We start from the raw sequence: 22,554 nt of genomic DNA, 5'->3' as shown, positions 1-22,554 counted from the left end.
GTCACCAGAGCTGTGCAGGCAGATGTGGGCCAGCCCTCGCTGAGAGTATGAGGTGGAGGGTCAGACACAGAGCAAACAGAAAGGGGCTGACTCGGTGGCTCAGCAGCTCAACAGGGATGACTCAATGAGGAGGAAAACTCCCCCGGGGGACAAGGAGGAGGGCAGCGCCCAGGCAGGCAAGGAAGGGCTCCGTGAGCTCTGGGGGCTCCAGGCTGTTCCGTAAAGCCCCTGCGGAAAGGTGGGCCCAGAGGAGGGGGTCTAGCCAGGTGTGGGGAGGGCCTCACCCTGAGAACAGTGGAGAATCACGGGCGGGAGTGAGACATCAGATTCAAGTTCTAGAAGGATCGCTCTGGCTAAACATCCAGAGAACAGAGGGGAGTGAAAAGCCTGGAAGCCGGGGGAGCAGTAGGCAGCTGTTGTGACGTGTCAGGGCAGGGATGATGCGGGGCCCATGGCGACGAGGCGGAGGCGGGCTGGGCCGGAGGAGGGGTACCGGGGCCGGGCGCCGCCAGGCGTCTGGTTCCATGCCTTGCCCATCAGGGGAGAGCCCCGGGAGGAGCAATCTACTACTGCATTGGCATATAACATTATTTTTGCACCGGTTTATAGTCAAAATGTCCTACTGAGACCTGAAGCTCTATCTTATCGCTGAAGTACTCGTGTTTCTAGCGAGGAGAAGTGAGTGGAAGAGAGTCCGACTGGTGACGGGCAGTTAGGGCTGGGTCTCACTTAACACCTCTTTGTCCGACTTGGAGGAGCTTGTATTAATACTGTCTTACTTGGTGACAGTAAAGGTTCAGAGCTTTTCGGGGAGGAGGGGGTAGGGAAATTGGCTCTTACGGCTTTTCTGAAATCGTGGCTCAGCAGCCTGTGGGCCGTAACAATCTGCGTCTATGCAGGTGGTGTGATGCTGGGGGAGGTCCAGCTTTCAGCCTGGCCGACCCGAGAAAAGAAATCCAAATCAGTACCCATCGCGTCCCCCAGAAACACAGGCGGGGGGTCCAAACGGGACTCCGGCCACCAGCACGGGGCCGGCTTGGGATGTGTGGCGGTAACTCTCTCGGTGGACCTTTCCGACCTCTCTCCTGCAGCATCACTGAAGCGGGTCCACCTCCGGGCCCTAGCTGTCCTCCGCAGTCGAGTGTGGGTGTTGATCTGGGAGGGTGACCGGAGTTAGCTGTGCACTTTCCACAGCGATGGCATCTGTTCCCTTGGAAGGTTGCTTGCTGGTCTCCGTAGTCGTGCTCCCCTTTTCTCTCCCTCCAGAGTCCGGGGCTTTGAGGGGAGCGGGTTGAGGAGTCATTCCCGAGGAGAGCTTGCCTTCTCCTGGAAATGGTCCAAATGTGTTATTTGTCCTTGAGGACTGCGGTGGCCAGAAGAGCGGCCCCCAGAGGTGTCCACAGCCCAGTCTCCACAACCTGTGCATAGGTCCACTTACCTGCAGAGCACAGTTAAGGCTGTTCATCTGCTGACCTTGAGATGGGAGGGTCCCTGGAGTTATGCAGGTGGGCCCTCCATAATCACCAGGGTCCATAGGTGCAGAGAGGGAGACAGAAGAAGCAGAGCGATGGGATGTGAGAAGGATTGGACTGTGGCCACTGCAGGCTCTGAGGTTGAGGAAGGGGTCGCAAGCCGAGGAATGCGGGCAGCCTCTAGGAGCTGAAAACAGATCCTGCCCCGGAGCCTCAGGAAGGGACCAGCCCTGCAGCGCCTTGATCTTACCCCAGTGAGACCCACAGCGGACACCTGACCTCAGAACTATGACGTAATAAGCTGGTCTTGTTTGAATCTACGGAATCTGTGGTCGTTTGCTCCAGCAGCCTTGGGAAGTTACTGCAGGAGGGACAGCCCGCCAGCAGACCCGTGTGCCCAGCCGCGGCCCGTCTCCCTGGGGGCACTGCCCTTGGCCAGCTCACATGGCTGCTGTGTCACTAAAGGGACTTGCTCACCTCTGGTGTCCCCAGAGGTGGGCTTTCATGGCCACACATATAAAAGGGACAAGAGACAAAGCCTAGGGCCAGGTTGGGCAGAAGGCTGGATCAGAGACACCCCTCCACCTGCCTCCACCACCACCATATAAAGCCAGGGGACTCAAAGCCACACCTTAAATGGGTAAACTGGGGAAAGCCTGCCCGACAGGGGAGGTGGTGAGGATTCCCTCACATCCCAGCCTTGGTGCTGGGGGAGAAGGAAACACCCCCCGCAAGGGAACCCCTGAGCACAGCCCCCTTTCCCTGGGCCCCGGGCCCAGGGCTGTGACCGGCCTCACCAGCCGTCCCCTGCAGGCTGCAGCCGCCTGAGCCTCTGCCCTTGCCTCCTCCGTCTGCCCCACCGGCCGTGCTTCTCCACATTTTATGACTTCCTGGTGACAGCTGAAGGAAGCTGGAGTTTAACCTGAAGACCAGCTACAGTCTTTAGTAATTTTCCCCTAAAAATTTTAAGATTTTAAATTTTAAAATTTTTCCTTGGGACTTCCCTGGTGGCACAGTGGTTAAGAATCCGCCTGCCAATGTGGGAGACACGGGTTCGAGCCCTGGTCCGGGAAGATCGCACATGCCACGGAGCAGCTAAGCCCGTGTGCCGCAACTACTGAAGCCCACGCACTTAGAGCCCGTGCTCCGCAACAAGAGAAGCCACTGCAATGAGAAGCCCATGCACCACAGCAAAGAGTAGCCCCCGATCGCCACAACTAGAGAAAGCCTGCGTGCAGCAACAAAGACCCAACGCAGCCAAAAATAAATTAACTAAAAAAAAAGTTTTTCCTCATTTTAAGATAAGGAAAGAATCGTGGCCACCCGAGGAAGCACACACCAGGGCCCAAAATAATAATAATAATTCTTCACTGGACGCCTGTCGCCGCGTGGTGGCACCGCTGGGCACCGGGCTCGTGTTATCTCACTGGTCCCCAGTTGTCCTGTAGGGCCGCCCTTTCTATCTTTGGAGTTACCACCAAAATGCAAAGCAGCGCCCTCACTCATTCGCGTGCGCTCTCCTTCCCCTCACGCTTCCAGCATTTACCCTCCCTTCTCAGCAAAGGACAGAAAGTAAGAAACAGCCAGCAAATCTCTCAGGAGGGCAGCTCAGGCTTGGCCAGGCTCTGTTCTCACCGTGGGGTGGCCGCTGAGTCACACCCACGATGCCGCCAGCTGCCCACCGGGGCCCTGGCCACGATCCCCAGGCTCTGCCTCTGCAGGGACAGGGGAGGAAGAGTCCCGTCAGTGGAAACGGGGAGCTGGATGTCTTATGGCAGCTACGGCCCCGTGTCTGGGCGTCCAGATCAGTAACCAGCACCAGAGCTTGCCCCCTCCCCACGTTGATTCCAATTCTAGAAGCACAACTTCATCTGGCCAGACTGTGGTCGTGGGGAAGATAGGAAACCCTGGCAACAAGGGAGGCTGCGGGGCCAACCCAGCACAGCCCCCTTTTCCTTCCGCCTCAGCCGCCAGCGGCTGGGCTGCATTTGCCGCTACAGAGACAGACTCACCGCGGCAGCTCCCGGCGTCCAGTACCCGCCCCCTCCTTCCGCAGCTCTTAGGCCCCCTTTGACTTTCAGCTGTTCTGCTTCGCGCACGTTTAGCGGCACAAACACCTCAACTCGTTTTGTTTCGTTTTGTTTTTGATGTACTCAGGCTATAAATCCTGAATAAATAATAAAAATCCTAAACAATCAAAAAGTTACAGGGTGGGACTTCCCTGGTGGCACAGTGTAAGACTCCGCGCTCCCAGTGCAGGGGGCAGGGGTTCGATCCCTGCCCAGGGAACTAGATCCCACCTGCCGCGACTAAGAGTTTGCATGCCGCAACTGAGGAGCCCGCCTGCCGCGACTAAGACCCGCCACAACCTAATTAATTAATTAATTAGTTAATTAATTGATTTTTTTTTTAAAGAGTTACAGTGAAGCAGCCGAGTCAACTTAAACGTGATAAGAGGCTGTGACCACCGAGGACAGGCCCCAGGTTCATGACTGTACGTGAACTTGGAAACTGAACGAAGTGCAGAAGCTGTGGAGAAATTATGAAAACCGAGGGTGAAATCATCCACAGCTAAGATCCCTTATTCTGTGAGCCCCCAGCCTTTGATGGGGCAGCACTCTGCTCCCAACAGCGAAATGCCCGCATGAGATCCTGGCCACGAAGCCCCTGCCTGGGCTGCCCCAGCTCTGGTGCTTCTGGAACATTTCACAGCCAGTGTTAGTGGGTGGGGGCGGGGGGATGCTGCCTCATTGGCTGCCACCAGAACTGCTTCTCCACTAGGCTAAGCACTGTTTTCCTTAGTCAGAAAGGCTAGAAATATGTCAAAATACACCTTCTTCCTGGCAGAGCCATGGAGGTTTTATGCCCAAGAGTATAACTGACGAGAAAGACGAGAGTAAACTTTTCAGTAATATGACTCGATTATCAGAAAAACGTGGACTGGCTCATCTGGAAACAAACTAGGGGAAATCTTTTTCACTGAAGGGGAGAGCTTCCTGCAGTTATCGTGAACCAGAAGTCACCCCTGGCATCTTGGCCATACCGGTCACATCACCGCCTTTCCTGACACGGGCGCCTCTAGACGGTTTGCAGCGGAGGGTGGGAAGTGGCTGCTCGAGCACAGACAGGCCCGCCCAGGCGCCGAGGGAATTAGATTGAGTGCAATTCCAGGAGCTCCTGGAGCGGCGGGGCGGGCAGCCACCAGCACCACCCTGGGCAGGAGCAGCTACTGTTAGAAATACCCTAATATGTCTGGATGCAGAGCAGATAGGGCCGCGCCGCCGTCGTAGAACCACTTAAGGCTGCCAAACCCAGTCGTCGTACAACTAGGTGGATCGGCGAGTACCGGGCAGGCTAACTTCTTGCTTCTCTTTTCAGTTCTTTCTTAGCAGTTAGTCGGCACGCACTGTCACACCACAAAATAAGAAAACACACGAAATAGCCTTAGTCAGCCAGGCTTTTCTTGTTCATCTTTTCTATGAGCAGAATGTACATCTGGTAGAAAGAAGCAGTGATCACTCCTCAGTCCACGTGCCCAGTGTCAATTAGCTACAGCTCCCCACCCATCCTTGCATTTCGTCTCAGTCATTGTAAAATCAGGACAAGCCCATTAACAAAGCACTTATGAATGAGGGCGCTTCTGGGTGTTAATCCTCGCGAGGTCCCTGGGAGGGAGACGGTGTTCCCATTTTACAGATGGGAAGGTGGAGGCTTGGTGAGCTGAGTTAGGTGACCTGCTCTCATCCCTCTGGTCCCAAATGCCCGGCTCCTGCCCGCTGCACCACGGTGTCCTCTTGGGAGGTGGGCACTGGAGTGACTGTTCTCGCTGACCAGTGGGAAATACTGGTTTGCTCTCCGGAGCGCTGGTGTCCTTGTCCGGGAATTACAGCAAATGACAGAAGCGTCCACCCGTTCCTCTTGCAGCCTCCTCCCTGTGGCGGCTCTGTTCGGCCTCACCCCCTCAGCAGCCCCTCGTTGGCCTGGCTGGCTGGAAATGCCAGCCTCAGCATTAGAAAACTTGGTCGGGTGAAGGGTTAAATACGTTGAAATAAGCCTGGTCCTCACAAAAGAAGTGGTATTTACACCCCGTCCGTTTATGGAAATACTTGCTGGAGGAAAACAACCACAACATTGTGCATGTTTTTAGGAGGAGAATGGCCAGAGTGTCTTTAATTCACTGTTTACCCATGAGAATTACTCCCAGGAGTAATCCTGCAATAAAATCTTCTTGGGCTATGAGAATAGAAAGAAATTGAATCAAAAGACTCCATTTCCACTTGTATTTATTCAGTCTGGGAAATGCAGTGGGCCGGAGCGCTAGTATCAGCAGGGGATTCCTTGCTCCTAGCGTTAAATTACTGTCATAATCGCTCAATTATTTCTTCCTTGTACTGTTTAAAATAAAAATCCATCACATTCTCTGTTTTTTTCTAGCATTTATTAGGTTGAGTGTTTAGGAAAATCAATTATAGTCAGTCAGGCATGAATTGATGAATGTTTCTTGTAATAATTGTCAGTTGTTAAACTGAATGTACTTTCTCTTTCCACCCTTTTCACTTCCTTCAGAGGGCAGAGGTGGCTCAGAGAGAGGCGGAGACCTTGAGGGAGCAGCTCTTGTCGGCCAACCACTCTCTCCAGCTGGCCTCCCAGATCCAGAAGGCGCCGGACGTGGTGGGTAGCCCAGCCCCGCGGGGACCCCGTCGCCTCGCATCTGTACCTCTGTGTGTTAACAGCCGCTTTCTTCTTTGGCTTTAGAGCGTCCCTTTTCGGGGGTGATGTTTGAAACAGTCCTGCTGCCTCGGTGGGGAGTGCGTGTAACAGTCTGGGGGTGGAGCCCAGTAGCGTCAGAGGGAAGAGCTTTACTGGTTGTGCGTCGGTGCCCGGCGGTCAGCGTGACGCCCACCCGGTGGAGAGCCCATCACCAAGAGAGCAGCTTCCCAGTTAGACTGGTGGGTGGACCGCTGGCAGATGGGTGGCGATCCGAGGCTGGAGGCTTGCAGGACTGCACAGGAGAATTGGAGGTTTGGTCTTCTGGATGTGTCCTTCCAGAGCGGAAAACAGTTCATGACGTGGGAGGAGCGGGGGAGGTAATAACACAACCCGCTCTGAGTCCGCGTGATAGTCAGGATCTCGCCTGACGTGCGGGCATTCAAGAGGAACCAGGCACACATCTCAGACCTTTGCCTCTTGATTTTTCTAAGACTAATGAAAATTGCTCTTAGCTGGAACTTTCCCAGCTCGATCAAGGCAGCTTTGAACTATCGGACTCCAGACTCTTTCCTTCAATGCTGTGCAGCAGTACAGAGCGGCGGTGTCATTAAGACCGTGGCCACTGGAGCCAAAGCCCTGGGTTCCGAACCCAGCTCTGCAGCTTATCAGCTGTGTGACTTGGGGCAAGTGGCTTAACCTCCCTGAGTCTCAGTTGCATCATCCATAAAATGGGTTTTTACAAGGGTTCTGGAAATGACTCTGAGCGAACGTCCTGCCACATAATCCGTCCTCAGCCAACCTTAGCGGTTAGGCTGGCTGTGGTTGGCATCAGCACTCTGGTCCGGGAGCCCCGGTTTCAGAGCCAACTCCGTCACTAGTTCACATACAGTGATTAACTCAGGTGGTGGCGCTTACGAGGCCTGGTGTGCAGGATAAGGAGGAAGTAAGTGATCCTGAGGTCCCTGCAGCTGTGATGGCCTGTGATGGGTGAATTGCACTTGTAGCTGTCCTTTTATTTAATAAAGGGTTGGAGAGCCCTTGCTGTGTGCCGGGACCCGCAGTGGATCCTGGGAGAGCCAGGAGGGACGAGCCAGGCCCTTCTGGAGAGAAGACAGTCCAGTGGGAGATGTGCTGCTGTAATAAGGTCACACATCAGTTTGACTACCACTACCCCCACCCGACCTATGAAGCAGGGCATTGTTATTTCTTTATATAGATGAGGAAACGGAAGCTCCCTGGATGTAAGCCCCTTGCCCCAGAACGCTTGGCCCCAGCGGCCAAACCAGGACTCAGCAGGGGCCTCTGCCGCCCCAGACCGGAGCTTTTAAATTATTCCCCAGGAATGGGTCCAAAGCAAAGTTTTAGTGTGAGGACCCCTTTTAAGACTGGATTTTTGTTTTCTGTCTTTAAGTTCACCTTAACTAAAACATGACTTAAGTGTTTCAGGCTACAGAGAAAAGTTTCCCATTTAAGGAACCATCACAACCTTTATACTTCATGGACTCTGGTATTAATTTTGCCTGAAATGTCCCCTTGGCTGTGTCACGGTGCCCTTGTCCAAGTTTACCTGGACTGGACCCAGCACCGGAGCCGAGGCGGGAGGAAGCCCTCGAGTATGGAATCGGTGCGGCTTCTCCTGGCCTCTGTGGTCGCTCAGGGTCCTCTCGAGAAAGCCGTGCATCGTGTGTCTACCCGGGGCTCCTGAGCTAAATGTTTTGATTGAAAGGATTTCTGGCCATCCTGGATTTCAGTCCATCCTGGACTGCAGCAGCCGAAACATTTCAGAAGGAAATGAATGTTTTCGCAGGTAGAGCAAGTTGTGGGTCCTCGGGGTGCTTAAGCACTGCGGCATCGGCTAAGTGCAGTGTTTACACGGTCCCGCTTCAGCCTCCCGCGAGCCGGCCCTGCCAGGGCTCCCCTCAGGGACACGTTCCCGTGTAGCCCGGCAGCCCCAGCCCCAGCCCCAGCCCGTTGGGGAGCAAACGAGCAAGCGTAGGAAACCAGGCCAGCGGCACGATGTCTGTTGGGCTTGGCTGGCAGAACTAGGTAGAGAAACGGTGGAGTCTGTAGATCCAGCAAAAGCCAAAACCGGGCATTGGGCCATTGGAATCACCAATTCTGGAAGGCGAGCCGCCAGTCAGCCAGCCCCTGCTCCGCATCAGAGGCCGGGCGGGACTCTGTGCCGTTGTGTCTTTGCTGCGTCGTGATGCCACAGTCGTTAGAGCACGGTTTTATTACCTTCATTTTCTAGGTAAGCAAACAGGCTCAGAGGAGTTAAGTAATCTGCCCAAGGTCACACAGCTGGGAAATGACCGAGCTGGAATATGATCCCGAGTTTGTCCTGCTCCCAATCCACTCTTTACCCCTCCATCGAGCCACTCCTGCTTCGTGCACATTCAAGGAGACAGGAGGCATGCAGGCCCTTTGTCAAGTATTTACAGGCAAATGTTAGTCTGGGGCTCTGGTGCACCACACCAGGCCGCCTTCAACCTAAATGGCTGTCTGTCCATCAGGTGAATATACTGGACATAGTCGGCACATGTCGGCCACTTAGTGTTGGCAGGAATAGCGGGGTGATGAGAAGGAAGGAGAACTGAGCCTCTCATTCCCTCAACCCTCCCCGGGGAGATTAGCCTAGACTCCGAGTGTTTGCCTCGTAGGCTGGGGTCCCGGCCCACCGTCACCGCACATCAGGTTTCCCTCGTGTTCAGTGAAGCTCCTGCATCTCGTGTGAAAATGGCTGCAGGGTAACAGAGATCATTATCTGGCTTCTTCTGGCCTCGGTGTTCTGGTCTCTGTAGGAGGATTTACGTGACCTGTGATAGTTCACACAAGCGGTTTGGCAGAAGGGGGCGGGCGGTTCCGAGGGACAAAGTTTAATGGGGTACTCCCTCAGCGACTTCGGTTTCTGGGTTCATTCTCCCCTTGGGAAACATGGGGAACACAGGCACCGTGAGGAACGCAGGCCCTTACCTCTGAAGCCTGGAGCCTGGGCAGGTCCCCCTGGGACAGACTCTCGGGACCCCATTCTGGTGCCCACCGGGACCTGTTGTCAGACTGAGAGAAGTCAGTTTCTGTTCCTTCCTTCCGAGGCTTGTCCGAGCCAGGGTCCTGACCCTGGACCCCATCAGAATGAAGAGGGAGTCCTTGGGCCCTACCCCAGCCCCCTGAACCACAGCTGCCAGGGCAGGGCCCAGCTCCCAAGGGGTTTGGGTGGGGCTGAGTCGAGGCCTGGACAGACACGAGGGAGCCAGTGGTCCTGAGTCCCTGAATCCACCTTTGCTTCCCTTCTCAGTAATGATCTCAAGGGCACCTGAACTGCCAGACGCCGACCCCCCTGCAGTTTTCCACACCCCCCCTCACCCCCCCCCCCACCTTACCCAGCACCTTGTGCACCCTGTCGTACCATCTCCTTTTAGCTGGTGCCCACGGACCGACAGGCCCAGCTCCATCACCCAGGTGCGGGCCTCTCCCTCCACCCGCAGCCCCGGTCAACTCCCGGGCCCTTGTCTGTTTCTTCCTCCATTTTCTGCTGCGTCTTCACGGTGGGACAACAGGACGCCCTCGTGTTGCAGGTGGGAGCGAGCACGTCTGGGCTCGGAGTAGGGTGGTGTTTTCTACCTTAATTCCAAGGTCTCGCTGCTTCGGGGTATATTGTCTCATCTCAGCTTAGTTTATGCGAGACACAAATGGTGTCTGCTCTGTTATGAAAGGAATCTGTGGCCCGGGTTCATGAGTTAATTGATGTGCCTGAGGTCACAGGGTCAGCTTGTGGCCAGACCAGGCTGGGCCCCAAGAGTTGAGCAGCCAACTGTACCCTGGGACTGCCCGTCCCCCGGTACCCATCCTGGACCTAGGGCCACACTGAGAGCTCCTGTTTTTACGCAGGTTCTCTGAACCCTCATCCCTGCTGTGATTTGCACTCGCCCATTGAAAGCCCCAGATCACCTTTGGGCTTGTGTTACAGATTCTTTCCCTAAGAGCACTTTAAACAGTTGCTATGGCTGCCATCCCTCAGGTTGGACGGTGGATAAATAAGTTAAATTAGATACCGTGCCACAGCCTAGACGCACCATGAGGCCAAGCTCCCTGGGTATCACTTTCATCGTGTCCCCCTGCTGAGTCCAGGCCCCTCCTGCCACCCTCCCGAGCCGTCACTTTCAGGTGCCAACATGCTCAGTCCTCTTCGAGCCAGCCTCTCGGCATTGATCACCCCTTGCTCGTGCCCTGCTCCCTGCCCCTCCCACCCCTGTGCCCGCCTGTGGGGTCCCCGCCCTGAGACGGAGCAAGATCCACCAGCCCGCCTACACCCCCCGTCCCTCCTCAGGACCCCCCCCACGCGCTCCTCCCCCGTCCTCACTGCTGGCAGGACTTGTCTGCGGTCCCTTGGCTCCTGACCTGGGTTCTGGCCAGAGTTGTCTAGGGCGGCGCTTCCTAAATTCTCTGTGGTGAAGGATGGTTTTATTTGTTTTGTTTTGTTTTGAATTTCCAATCTGTTGCAGACTGATAGTTTTACAAAAGACAATAAAAATGTCACAGCAAAGTCAGATTGCTATAAAAGTTTCTAAACACTCTCAATTTCTGTACTTGTCTCAGAATTTCTGTACTTGTACGTGTACCAGCCACGGTGTGTGAGTTGGCACCAGTCCGTGGAGCCCACGCTGAACAGAACGGGTCTGGACAGCATGTGCCTCTTTAATAAGTTGGCGGGAAGATGCTCACTGGGGCCCCAGGGCCACGGGCAGATCCGCCAGAAGTTAGGGGAAGTGAAGGACTTACTTTATAACATTATACAAACCAGAGACAGACGGGGCTCCCTTCTTCGCCCACAAAACTTCACATTCTTACGTGGTAAAGGCCATAATTTCCTGGGAGGGAGACATGAAAAATTATTTCCATGGTGACTGGCTGTCCCCAAATGGTGAAAACCCTGTGACAGGCACATCATGCATGGAATGGCAGGGCTGCCCCTGCCAACTGGGGCTGTAGCTGCCACTGTTTCCGCCCCAGTATAGGCCAAATCAGGGTGTGCAGCGGTGCACTTCCGGGGGCAAGGGGACAACAGCCAGGATGGTGGCGTTCTACGCTGCAGTGTGAGCCGCGTCCCCAGGTCGCTGCTGTCACAGGGACCTTGCGGTCCTGCCCTTCCTGTCCCCCTCAGTCATGCCCAGAAGTGCTCCGCCCGGCACTTCCAGACAAGCTTCCAGAACCATTCAGGAGCTATGATTACTTCTAAAACTTGAGAAAAGTACTGCTTTCATCCTTGGGAAGTGGAAATAAGAATTTGACTTTAAAAAAAATACCTTTTCCCTGTTTTGCATTTTTTCCAAAATGAGCACATCTGAGGGGTGGGGAGTAAGTTTTTTAAAACAGCAATTATCAAAAGAATTCCTGCGCAAAGGAACCCAAATATGCACCTTCCACGTCTTTTAACTCTTTTTTTTAAAATGCTAACTGAGAATCAATTTGTCAAACAGTATCTCAGCTTCTAGGTAACAGAGTAATGAATCAAAAGGACACTGCATCTCATCTTGTGGTAAAAAGTCCGAATGCTTTGGAACATTCCAGGAGCTGTCCTCAGAGCCTTCCCCTCTGGCATCCCCAGCCATCAGCAAGGCCCTTTCCACCACCTCCTTCAGGTCTCTGCTCAAATGTCACCATCTCAATGCGGTTTTTCCCGACCACATTATTAAAAGCCCCAGCTGCCCCTTCCCTGCTTCAGTTTTTCCGTGGCATTCTTCATCATCCGACACACTCTCTGCTACTAATAAGCATATTTAAGGCATCCCATCCCTGCCCCATCCCACTGGACCAGAAGCCCTGTGAGGACAGGGACTTCTGTCCTTTTGTCCCCTGCTGTGTGCCTGCTACATGGTGGGTACTCGGTAAATGCTTGTCGAACAGACGAATCCAGGTGGCAGCTCCCCGTGCAGACGAGAAGGTCGGGGGGAGGGCGACGGGCAGGTGCGGTCCAAGCAGAGGCAGGACGTGATGCCGTATCGTCCACGCCACCAACCACATCCTTCCCACTGCCTGCTTCTCGCCTCGGTTGCCAGCACCGGCAACCCCAAGCGCCCGTCCGAGGCCGGCGCGGTTTTGTCATCTCCTTTCTCCTCCGCAGGAGCAGGCCATAGAGGTCCTCACCCGCTCTAGCCTGGAAGTTGAGTTGGCCGCCAAAGAGCGGGAGATCGCGCAGCTGGTGGAGGACGTGCAGAGACTCCAGGCCAGCCTCACGAAGCTGCGCGAGAACTCGGCCAGCCAGATCTCCCAGCTCGAGCAGCAGCTGAGTGCCAAGAACAGCACCCTCAAAGTAAGGGCACCGGGGGCCCCAGGGGCCGGGGGAGGGCCGCACGCGCACACCCCACCTCCCTCCCACGTGGCCCCGGAAGGAGCCCGGGCTCGGCAGTCCGGCTCCCCGCCGACACCCCGAGCTCTTCAGCGGGGCACTTCGGCCCCCAGTGTAGTGACCACGGCAGGGGGGTCTCGCCTCAAAGCCAACTAACTCATTTGCCCCGCCGTAGCCGTCGCACACATGTATCTTGTTTTTGTTGTCTGCAAAGGTCATGGTTAAAATTCCTTCTCTTTTGAAAGCAGAAGTGACTGTTGGGGTTTTATCTCAGGTGAGCTGCAGCCATCAGCCAAGTCTTTCCCTCCAGTGAGACCAGTATAAGGAGGCGTGAGGTCCCCTGGACACGTCACTCAGAAGCTCCATCAGGGCTCTTGTCTGGAGAACACCTTGTCCTGACTGACAGCAGGCATGTCAGCCTTGACCTCTGTGAGGCAGCCAGAAGCAGAGCCCTGAAGCCCAAGGCAGCGAGGCGGGATGGGCCTTGACCCCTCCCGTCAGCCCCTGCCCAGGCGGCACGTCCCTCCTGGTCCGCTGTCCTCGCACGCAGCCCGTTGTAGAAACCCCGATCCTAGGTGCCCACCTGCCCACAGCACACCGCCTGGGCTGGAGTGCCGTCGGGGCGCAGGCCATCCGCAGACGCGTTAGTGCAGCTCTGCCGGCCTTCCCTGGCTCCTGGAGAAGGTGCCAGCGGGAGGACCCAGCACACCGAGACCCCAGCCCGCCCTGTGCCCAAACGACATGAAAGCCAGGGGTTCGTGGAGGGCACATCTGACCGAGCCCCGTGGGCCCTGCTCCCCACCTGCAGGGATGGTTTTGACCCTCAGGCCTGTGCCAGGCGCCAGGGCCCGGAGCGTGGCGTTGCTTCAGCACGGGGAGCTCCCACCATCAGCCGCTGGTCTCCCTCCGGCGTCTTCAGCAGTCTAGCCGAAAGCTAGATCCTCTAGGGGCTTCTCGTAAATTGGTGTCCCACATTCAGAACCCAGAACCTTTTACGTTATATTTTTTTAATTACACTTTATTTAAGGTATTCCCAATCTGTTGGAGTTAGCATGATGTGGAGATAGTCGTGGCACCCCAGATTCACACGTCAGAGCCAGCAGGGACTCCTCGGTGGTATCTTATTTGACAGGGAAGAGACAGGACCGGCGAGGGCGCGGCATCGGCTCTGCCGTCCCCGCTCCACCGGGCCCCCCCCGCCCCCGCTCAGCGCCCATTCGAGGCGGGTGTGAATGGATAAGTGACCGACTGCCAATTGTAGTCTCTGTGCTCTAAAGAAAGTGGATCAGAGTTGGTTGTAAAAATGTCAGGAAAACTTTTTCTCATGTAAGGTAATTCCAGAATGTGGTTAGGCCCATTTTGATTTTTTTTTTTAATTGAGATTTTCTTTTTTCCTCCACGCATGACCATGTTTCTGAGGCAGAACTCAGTCTCCAGCAAGTCTTGTCCTCCCGGCAGCCCCCTGGCCTGGCCTTGCTGGCGCCGGGGCACCCACAGCTCAGCCTCACTAGATCCTTCTCTGCCTCTTTGGGTGGATTTCATCCACTGTCTGAGAAACTGCCGGGTGCCCGGGCCCCGCGGAGGAGACGGTCCTGCCGGGATGGGGAGATGCTTGAGGCCCGGCCACACTGAGGCTCTCATCAGCCTGCCCACTGAGCGCCAGTGCTCACTTATTATTTCCAGATTCAGTGTCATTTCCTCGCGTTATAGCCATTTCTGACCCCAGCAGTGGCCCTGCTATTGGATAATTGGCCTTCCCCTCCTTTGTTACAGTTAAAGGCTTCGACTCCAGTACATGACGCGTTTGACTACATGAGAGGGAGGCTGTAGGCCTTACGTTTTTTATTACAGAGCAATTTCTTCTAAATCAGTTAAGGTTTTAATGTTTGCCTTCACCAAAAATGAAACGCAGTTTCACAAATTAATGTTCTTTATCTGTATCTTGGGGGAATTCTTTAATACTGTGCAGTTAATGAAACAATTCGGCAATACTTCTTCCAAAATTATTACTCCCTTATCTTCATCTGATCTAATAATCAAAATATGTCCTCTAGTAACAAGACTTCTCTGATTTTAATTATCTTAACCCCTTGTCGCCAGGAGTGAAGCTCTCCCTGATATCGAACCCACACACAGAAGGTATCCGCCTTCCCCAAACGGGCCCGTCAGCCTCCCTCGCCCAAGGGAATAAGGTTAATTGAATGAGATACTTCCCTGGGCTTTTTTTTCTCCTATCGTGTATAATTTATAGTCTCAAATCTAAACTAAGCAGTGAAACAATTACTAGAAAAATATTTTATGAATGAGACCTGTCAAATCGACCACCTGATGCTTCTGTGGCGGGGGTCTGGGGCCCAGCCGTGGTGGCCGCTGGACGCAGCCGGGAGCCGCCCCTGAGCTTCCCATTTCCTCCTCCTCCCGCTTCCAACCCCCAACACCCCGTCTTTTCCATCTTGGACGGTGCTGTCCAGCTTTGTGGGATCTACGTCTGAAGATGCTCCAGCCTCCAGCTGTCTCTCCGCATCTTGGCGTGGTGGGTGGTTTCACCATGGACGCTGACCATGACCTCGGAGAGAAATGCTAATGTGCTTGATGACGGTGACTGAAGGGATGAGGGGCACTGGTCTCACAAGGGCAGGAGGCGTAACGGACAAGTCTTTTTTTTTTTTTTTTTTTGGCCATGCCGTGTGGCACGCAGGATCCCAGTCAGGGATCGAACCCGCGCCCGCTCCCAGTGGAAGAGCAGCGTCTCAACCACTGGGCCGCCAGGGAAGTCCCACGGACAAGTCTTGAGATTATGGAGTCTTGAGCTGACTGGGGGTCTCCTCCACCAGGACCCCCTGGGGGTGCACTCTGTAATGGAACACGTTTGCGGACTAAGTGGTTTGCTTTTCCGAGCACCTTGAAACACTCCCTCTCTTTGCGACTAATGCTTTCTTCCCTTCGCCTTCGTAACTGATTGATAATTATGAGGATAAATTGCCAGCTGGATGCTTACCAGTCTCTCTCCCCATACTCTGCTTTTTCAAGCCAAGTTCACCATCACTAGCCGCATACAGCGGTGCATCCTCTAACCTTCAAATAGACATGAAAACCAGCTCAGAAGTGGGAGCTGTTTCCTCCTGCCTGATCTGACAAGTACTGCAGCACCGTGCCGCTTGTCGAGGATAATCCTGTGTTCATAATTAGTGAAATAACGCGACTGCCATTGCGAGGCTGCTGCTTTTGATAACACTATTCTGGGGCCTTCTGTTGGAACGCTTCAGTACAGAGGCGGTGTGACGCGGCAGTCACCTGCGCTCTACTCGCTAGGGCACAGGAGACAGTGCTACCAATAGCTCAGGTGTAAGATGGGGGTTTGTAAGGACTGACTGAGGCCCATCTCCCCTAGGGAGAAATGATATTTTCTGCAGTTGCTTTAAAGATCAGTACTTCTCACTGATCAGTACTTCTCACTGGGCGGGTGGGCGGGTGGGCAGGTGTGCTCCATTCACCTGGGGGCCTTTTTCCGAACTGCACAAGCCTCCCCAACCCTCCGCACCCCTCACGCCACCTCCCGAGGTTCCGATGGGTCCTTTTGAGCCACTGTGGGGCACACTGTGTCCCTCGCGGGGTGGAGACAGGACCAAAGACCGACAACCACTTCTCTGCACTCGTTCAGCGCCTTTAATTCTGGACGCTGCCTCTTTGGTTACATAAGTTCCCTCACCGGCCGTGTGTTTCCTCTGCACCGGGGCTGCCCTTGACCGCGTTTTAACGAGCATCTCATCATCGTCTCAGTGTGTGAAGCTCCGACATCCACGTTCCATTGGTCGCTTGCCGCAGGTGGGCATGATGATAATCGCTGTCTCGGGGAGGGGGTGCCAGCCAGCCCGTGGCTGTAGCGGGGAGGCCTGTGTGTCCTTCCATGGCCCCTGCCCTCCCTGGACGGCACGAGTGAGTTTTAACGTCACACATCCCGGTATCAGAGAGCCCGGGAGCCGAGCCTCCCTGAGCCTCGTCCTGGCTGCATCTTGAAGGCACTGTGAGCACAGATTGAAGGAAGCCATCTGTGCAATTGAAGGAAGCAGTGAGCCTTCCACGGGGAGGAGGGGGGTGAAGGGGGCCCCGGGAAGGGAGGCAGCAGCGGAGATGCCCCAGAGGGAAGAAACCGAGGGCCTCTTCCCTCTGGGGCATCGTGCTAGAGGCCTCAAGACCAGTTATCTGCATTGAGGTCACAAGTAAATCGCTGCAAACCGGTGGGCATTACTGGAAATGCTTCAGGGAGCTAATTGTGGGAACCTACGGTGAATCCTCTTAGACACACGTGCCCCTGGTCACTGGGTGAGTAAATCTAGATACTCACCTGCAGGTGATCCCCAGCTTGTGGCCCACTTAGCCAACCATACAATGTCCAAGTAGCTGAAATACTGAGCCAGGACCTTCCTGGACGATGGTGGCACGATTCCGTGAGAAGGAGCTGCTCCCGTCCGCCCTGTGCCTGGGTCACAGTTCATGGAGGCTGGAGGTGACTTGTGATGGGGTTGCCACACAGGGGTCCCCCTTGTGTCTCCAGAGCCGCACTTCTCCAGCTGGCAGCAAGGCCTCCAATGTCATGGTCAGTCTCCCCACCCCCTGGCCTGGGGGCGGGGGGGGGGTCTCCCCTTTTTGTCTTGCGTTCTCAGCCTCCCCGTAGTGCACGCACAGCGCCCACCTTGGGCGTCCCTGGGCTTCTCCCCCAGGCCAGCCTCAGCAGATCCTAAATTTACGTAACTGCCACCTCTCACCAAGGAACAGTGGAGACCTGAGGGGGTCCCCGTTCAGGTGAAAAGGAGGGGCACGCTGCCTAGTTCCAGACCCTAGAGAGGCAGAGTCAACCTCAGACCCCTGCCCGGACCAGGGAGCCCAGTCACACCCGCTGGGTTCTGACTGGTGGCCCCTCGGCCCCGGGGTCCACGTCAGGGTGAGGGGTCACACACCGATGCCCCTAACCTGAGCTGTGGGTCTTCAGACAGCACTGCCGAAAGCCTGGCTCCGATTATCCCAGAGGAAGAAGACAGAGCTGCCTGTAAACCGCAACAGTCGCCTCTCCGGCCCCGTCCGTTGTGTGGCAAAGGCGTGTTGCTACCTTGACCCCTTGCTGTGCAACCTGGAGGACGAGGTCTTTCGAGGGTCTTTGCATTAGTCTCTGTGCCAGAGGTCCCTTAAGTTGGTAGCCCTAGGCCCCATGTTATAACTTGACTAAGACAGATATCTTTTATAAATTCAGTACCTAATTTGCTGCACACCAAAATGCTTTGCATTTTAAATTAAATTACCTCATTATTTGAGTCGTAGCCAGGATTTTAAGAACTTCAGATAGATAATGCTTCTAGCAATTCAAGAAACATTTGATGAGCTCCTACTAAGTCTGGAACCACATACGTGCTCTATAGTATTAAACGTGTGTGATTAACGTATCATAAAACCACCGTGTTTGAGGGGTGCTGGCAGCCTGCACTTGTGCATCCGACATTTCCTCACCACTGTCCTCTGGAAACCCTTCTTCTTACTCTTCCCCCCTTCCCATATGAGGAGCGTGGGGCCCGACAGCCTAAGCCCGTCACCCAGGGTCACAGCAAAGTGGGACTGAGCTCGAAGCCCAGCTCCACCCTAGACCTTTCCTCCCCTCTCTATACAAGGTCAGAGTGGGTTCCTTTACAAGAGCCCCTTTTCAGGAAGGCGACCCGCCTGCCGGATTCTGCATTCATGGCGCAGGATGTGGGGCTGCCTTTCCTGCCATCGGCATCAGACAGCCAGAGCTGCTCTGGGCCTCCGTCCTCCTCCATGGATCTGCCAAAGAGCCGCAGTGACGCTCGGAGGTGGCAGACTGGGCTGTGGAGAACTTCGTAAATGGAGCGCCTGGATCGAGGACCACAGAGTGTCTTCAGAACCCTTTCGTCGTATTCAGTACCACCCACCAGGGATGAAGTAGTCATAACTACAGTAATAACAGTCACCATCGTTACTGAGTGCTTTTCCACAGGCTAAGCACTCAGTATTGCAGTTGGGGCTCTTGTCTCTGCACGTTCCACATCCACGGACTCGGAGGGCCAAGTGCCCTGCGCCATTCTGTGTAAGGGGCTAGAGCATCTGCAGACTTGGTACCACAGGGATCCTGGAGCCAGATCTGCCTCACTGCTTCCTGCACTTGCTCTGGGCAGCCTCGGGCTCTGCCACGGCCTTTGGTGCAGACCCCCTGTGGGTTTTTTTTTTCTTTGTTTCTCTGGACGGACAGACAGATGCTCTGCAGACGTGTCGCGATAACTGGATAAGATGACATGTGAGGTGTGGAGCCGGGCCTGGGATCTAGGAGCACCTGCTGCCCTTTCCGGGCAGGACCCCCTGAAACCAGACGTTACGGGCGCCCAGCAAGGAGTTTCTGGCCAAAGAACAGAGCTGAGGGCACTTGGGCTCTTGCCTGTGTGGGCCCACGCCGCCTGCTGCCTGCCTCCTGCCCCGGCCCACCCCCAGCCTGCGGGGTCCTGAGACGGCGCTCCGCTGGGAGCTCGGTGGGGACGGGCTTTGTGAGGCGCCCCCCGCCAGGCCCCCGTCCAGGTGTCTGCTCCACAGAGGTTTGCAGCCGCCATGTTGATTTCTTCCTGACTATGCTGCCCCCCAGGCAGATGGCAGAAATTTCAGTGGAAGCTGTTTGGTTCTCAGTGAAAACTCATATTTAACCAGACAGATTCCAGCCCGAAAACCTTCTGATCTGGGCTGATCGAAGGCCTGCAGCCGTGCTCTCAGGGAACCCACAGCAGGACCTGGCAGCGACAGTGGTCCCGCATCGAAGGCCCCTCGGCGCCAGCATCTGCACCGGCTCCTTGTCTCGTGCCCCTTCGCTCAGTACTCGGAGGTCACCGGCCTTCCCGTCTCACAGATGAGCCGCTGACTGACGTGCCCAAAGGGCCCGGCTCGTGAGTGACAGAGCTGACTCCAGGTTCTGGGCCGTGCCAGGTCCAGAAGCTTCGTGTCTGCCGTTCTTCCTGCCCGTCTCCTGTTCTCTGAACGTGACCACTTTTTATGCGCGCTCCGCGTGCAGCGTCAGTGAGTCCCACCCTCCGAAGGTGCTTTGCGTCCCGGCAGCGCTGGGCAATCTTGTGTTAGGAAAGGCTTCCCACTCTCCGACCACAGGGAGGAGAATGAAAGAATCGTGTCTTCATGAGCACCTTCTCAGCATCTTTTGTCGGAAAATGAGTGCATGCTACCCTGTTTGATTATGAGGAGAAACCATTGTAATACAGGCAAGAGGTCTTAAAAAGGAACTAGGGCAGAGCAATTCTACACAATGGGAAATACACACACAAGAAACCGCCAGCAAAGGCAAAAGGAAAAGACGGGCTAAATGGGGCCACGTGGGATTCAGGTGGGAATCTTCTCCCCAAATTCTAGAATGTTCTCAGCCGGCTGTAAACTGTGATCATAGACGTGGCTGGTCAAGTAGAGCCTAAAAAGGTAACTAGAAGCCCTGGGGATGGGAAGGGCCTGTTGATTCAAGAATCGGAATTTGCTCGCCCCAGGCTTGGAAGGATGCTAAAGGGGCAGGACCCCCTGCTGGCTGAGGCTTTGCGTTTTATGTCAAGCTGTCTTCCTTCCCACAAAGAACTCCTTTGGTGGAGGGGGGAAGGGCAAAAACAAACTAGGCCAAAAGCACCTTCAGAGAAGGAGGCACCCTCTGCCGCCCACTCTACAGCAAAGGCTCTTCCTGGCAAGAAGGCCCCGCAGGGATCCGGGCACAAACAGCCACGTGGGTACCACGTGAGCTCACAGAGGTGAATGGAGCACAGCAGAGCATCACCGCACCTGGGAAGCTTGCCAGAGGGCCCCTGACCTTCCCTCTGAAGGGCATTCTAGGGTCAGGGAGTCAGCCATGCCCAGCCGTGGCCCTGCTGGCCAGGGTGCCCTGCCAGGGCCCTCCCTGCAGGACCATCTGTCGGAGAAAGCAGTGACCACCCAGCGGACCGGCCTCCACTGCTAAAATCCCCCGCGTCTGGGGGGACCCCTCCAGAAATACAAACGCATTTTCCCTGGTGCCTATCTGATGCTGACCTCAGTGACAAAAGGGCCGTATCTCTTATCAGCAGGGTCCCACCAAAGGTGTTGACAACTAACCGTACGCGTCAGCTGGCCTCACGTAGTTTGTGAAAAGCCACACGCTGCTTTTCAAACACCAGGAGAGCGTCTCTTCATCCTGTTGGCCATTTTGTGGGATTTCATACAAAATGGCCTTTTCGTAGTTCGGTTTTCCACTTCTGTAAAGCTTTTTTCTTCTACTTTCATTGGGGTTTATGTTACAACCTTACGGTTGCCGTGTGTGTGTGTGTGTGTGTGTGTGTGTGTGTGTGTGTGTGTGTGGTGTGGACGCACGCCTGTGCCCACTCAACATCAGGCAACGAGCAAAGGACAAGGGACGACTCCACAGTTGTCACCTTTCACTGCGCATGTCTGGGCTCCCTCGGGGCTGCTGGGTGCTTTACAGGGGACGTAGTCAGTGAAGGGTCTTAGCCCATTGGGGCTGCCATGACGGGATACCAGAGACCAGGGCATGTAAACAGCAGACACTTCTGTTTCTCACAGTTCTGAAGCTGGAAGTCCAAGATGAGGCTCCAGCATTTTCTGTGTACGTTGAGGGCTCCCTTCTTGGTTCACAGACTGCCGTCTTCCCGCTGCGTCCTCACGTGGCCCCGAGAAGGGCCTCTCAGGGGTCTCTTTTAAGTCACTAATTCCAGTCATGACCTCGACACCTCCCAATAGCGCCACCTCCTGATGCCATCACCGTGTTGGGGGTTAGGATCTCAACATTGGAATTTGTGGGGACACCCCATTCGGTCCATGGCAAAGCCCAGCACCCTTCTTCAGACACGACCACTAATAAAATCCCTCTCTGTTTTCAGCAACTGGAAGAAAAACTCAAAGGACAGGCTGACTATGAAGAGGTGAAGAAAGAGCTAAAGTAAGTTTGGAGATGCAGCTCGGCCATTCACGAGCCAGGGCTCGTTGGGGCCATGTACTAAGGAAACCCCGTGTCAGCGAGGGGGCAGCTGCGGGGCCCCTGGCTCAGGCTCCACCACGGGGCCACATCCGGGGCTACTCGCCGTGGCGGGTGTTTGCACTCAGGCCTGTGCCTGAATTCTTTGGACTTTTTATGGAACTCTGTGCATAAAAGTTACCAGTCTGCACGGAATCAGGGGAGATACTGCCTTTGTAGGAAATATAAAATACGAGCTTACTTTTTAGCTGTAAGTCCCCCAAACAGAAGGAGAACAGAGCAAGGAAACATTTTCCAGTTGAGGCCTCACGCCTCCCTGGCTTAAACTATGGGACTTTGATCCCCCGGCCTCCACCCGAGAGGCAGCAGCTGAAAGCTTGTCACCCTTTGGAGCTGATGCTCACGTTCCCACGCTTAGAAGCTCCCTCCTCGGGCCCCGGCGCCCAGCCTGACCCTCCCGCCTCAAACTCCTTCCCCTGAGCTGCCCTTGGCCCGCCTAGAGTTCACGGGCAGTGCCCCGACAGTGCACACGGCCGCCCCTTGCCCTCCCTCGCCTCGAAGAGTCTCACCCGAGCTGCCCTCTCCTCCCCAGCCAGGTTGGCAAACACTGCAGAGGGGTCCCTGGGCCTGGGTCCCTGCAGGCTCCGGGCCTCTCCCCTGCTGCTGGCCGCCTCTGCTTCCCGGGGGCCTTGCCACGCCCTTGGCATACCCTTCTGCCCCCAGCTGCACCCCGACCCCTCAGCAGACCCCCCAGTGCTCTGCCTGACGGAGGGGACAGACGCCCGCGGCTCCCGGAGCCCCTGCCTCGAAACGACTCCTCTGGTCTCGGCTTCTCCCTCCCGTCTCTCCAGGCTGACCCCGCCACGCTGGTCCCTTCCTTCCTACTCCTCCCATCAGCTCGTTTCGCTCTTGCTGACATTTTTAATTTCTCCTTTTAAAATAAGCCTACACCCACTCCCCATGCTGTTCTTCGGATTCTTAATTCCATTCCCTCGGGTTTGCTAAAAAAGCCCACGTGA

At 55.3% G+C, this 22,554-nt stretch overlaps 1 protein-coding gene across 7 annotated transcripts in view; it reads left to right on the top strand.

The window, feature by feature from the left end:
- The window catches only part of CUX1 (cut like homeobox 1), a 371,395-nt gene that overhangs the window by 275,685 nt on the left and 73,156 nt on the right, over positions 1–22,554 (top strand). For 6 of the 7 annotated variants that reach the window (XM_060032300.1, XM_060032298.1, XM_060032297.1 and 3 more), the window contains 3 exons: positions 6,039–6,143; positions 12,304–12,492; positions 21,441–21,499. In XM_060032300.1, coding sequence (XP_059888283.1) covers positions 6,039–6,143; positions 12,304–12,492; positions 21,441–21,499 — 353 coding nt within the window. The remainder of the gene's footprint in view (positions 1–6,038; positions 6,144–12,303; positions 12,493–21,440; positions 21,500–22,554) is intronic. The other variant, XM_060032299.1, reaches the window with a different exon arrangement.

This window comes from Delphinus delphis, chromosome 15, assembly GCF_949987515.2.
Source record: "Delphinus delphis chromosome 15, mDelDel1.2, whole genome shotgun sequence".
Classification (NCBI taxonomy): Eukaryota; Metazoa; Chordata; class Mammalia; order Artiodactyla; family Delphinidae; genus Delphinus; species Delphinus delphis.
The sequence above is the reverse complement of the archived record's forward strand: the minus strand, read 5'-3'. Positions and strand labels throughout refer to the sequence as shown.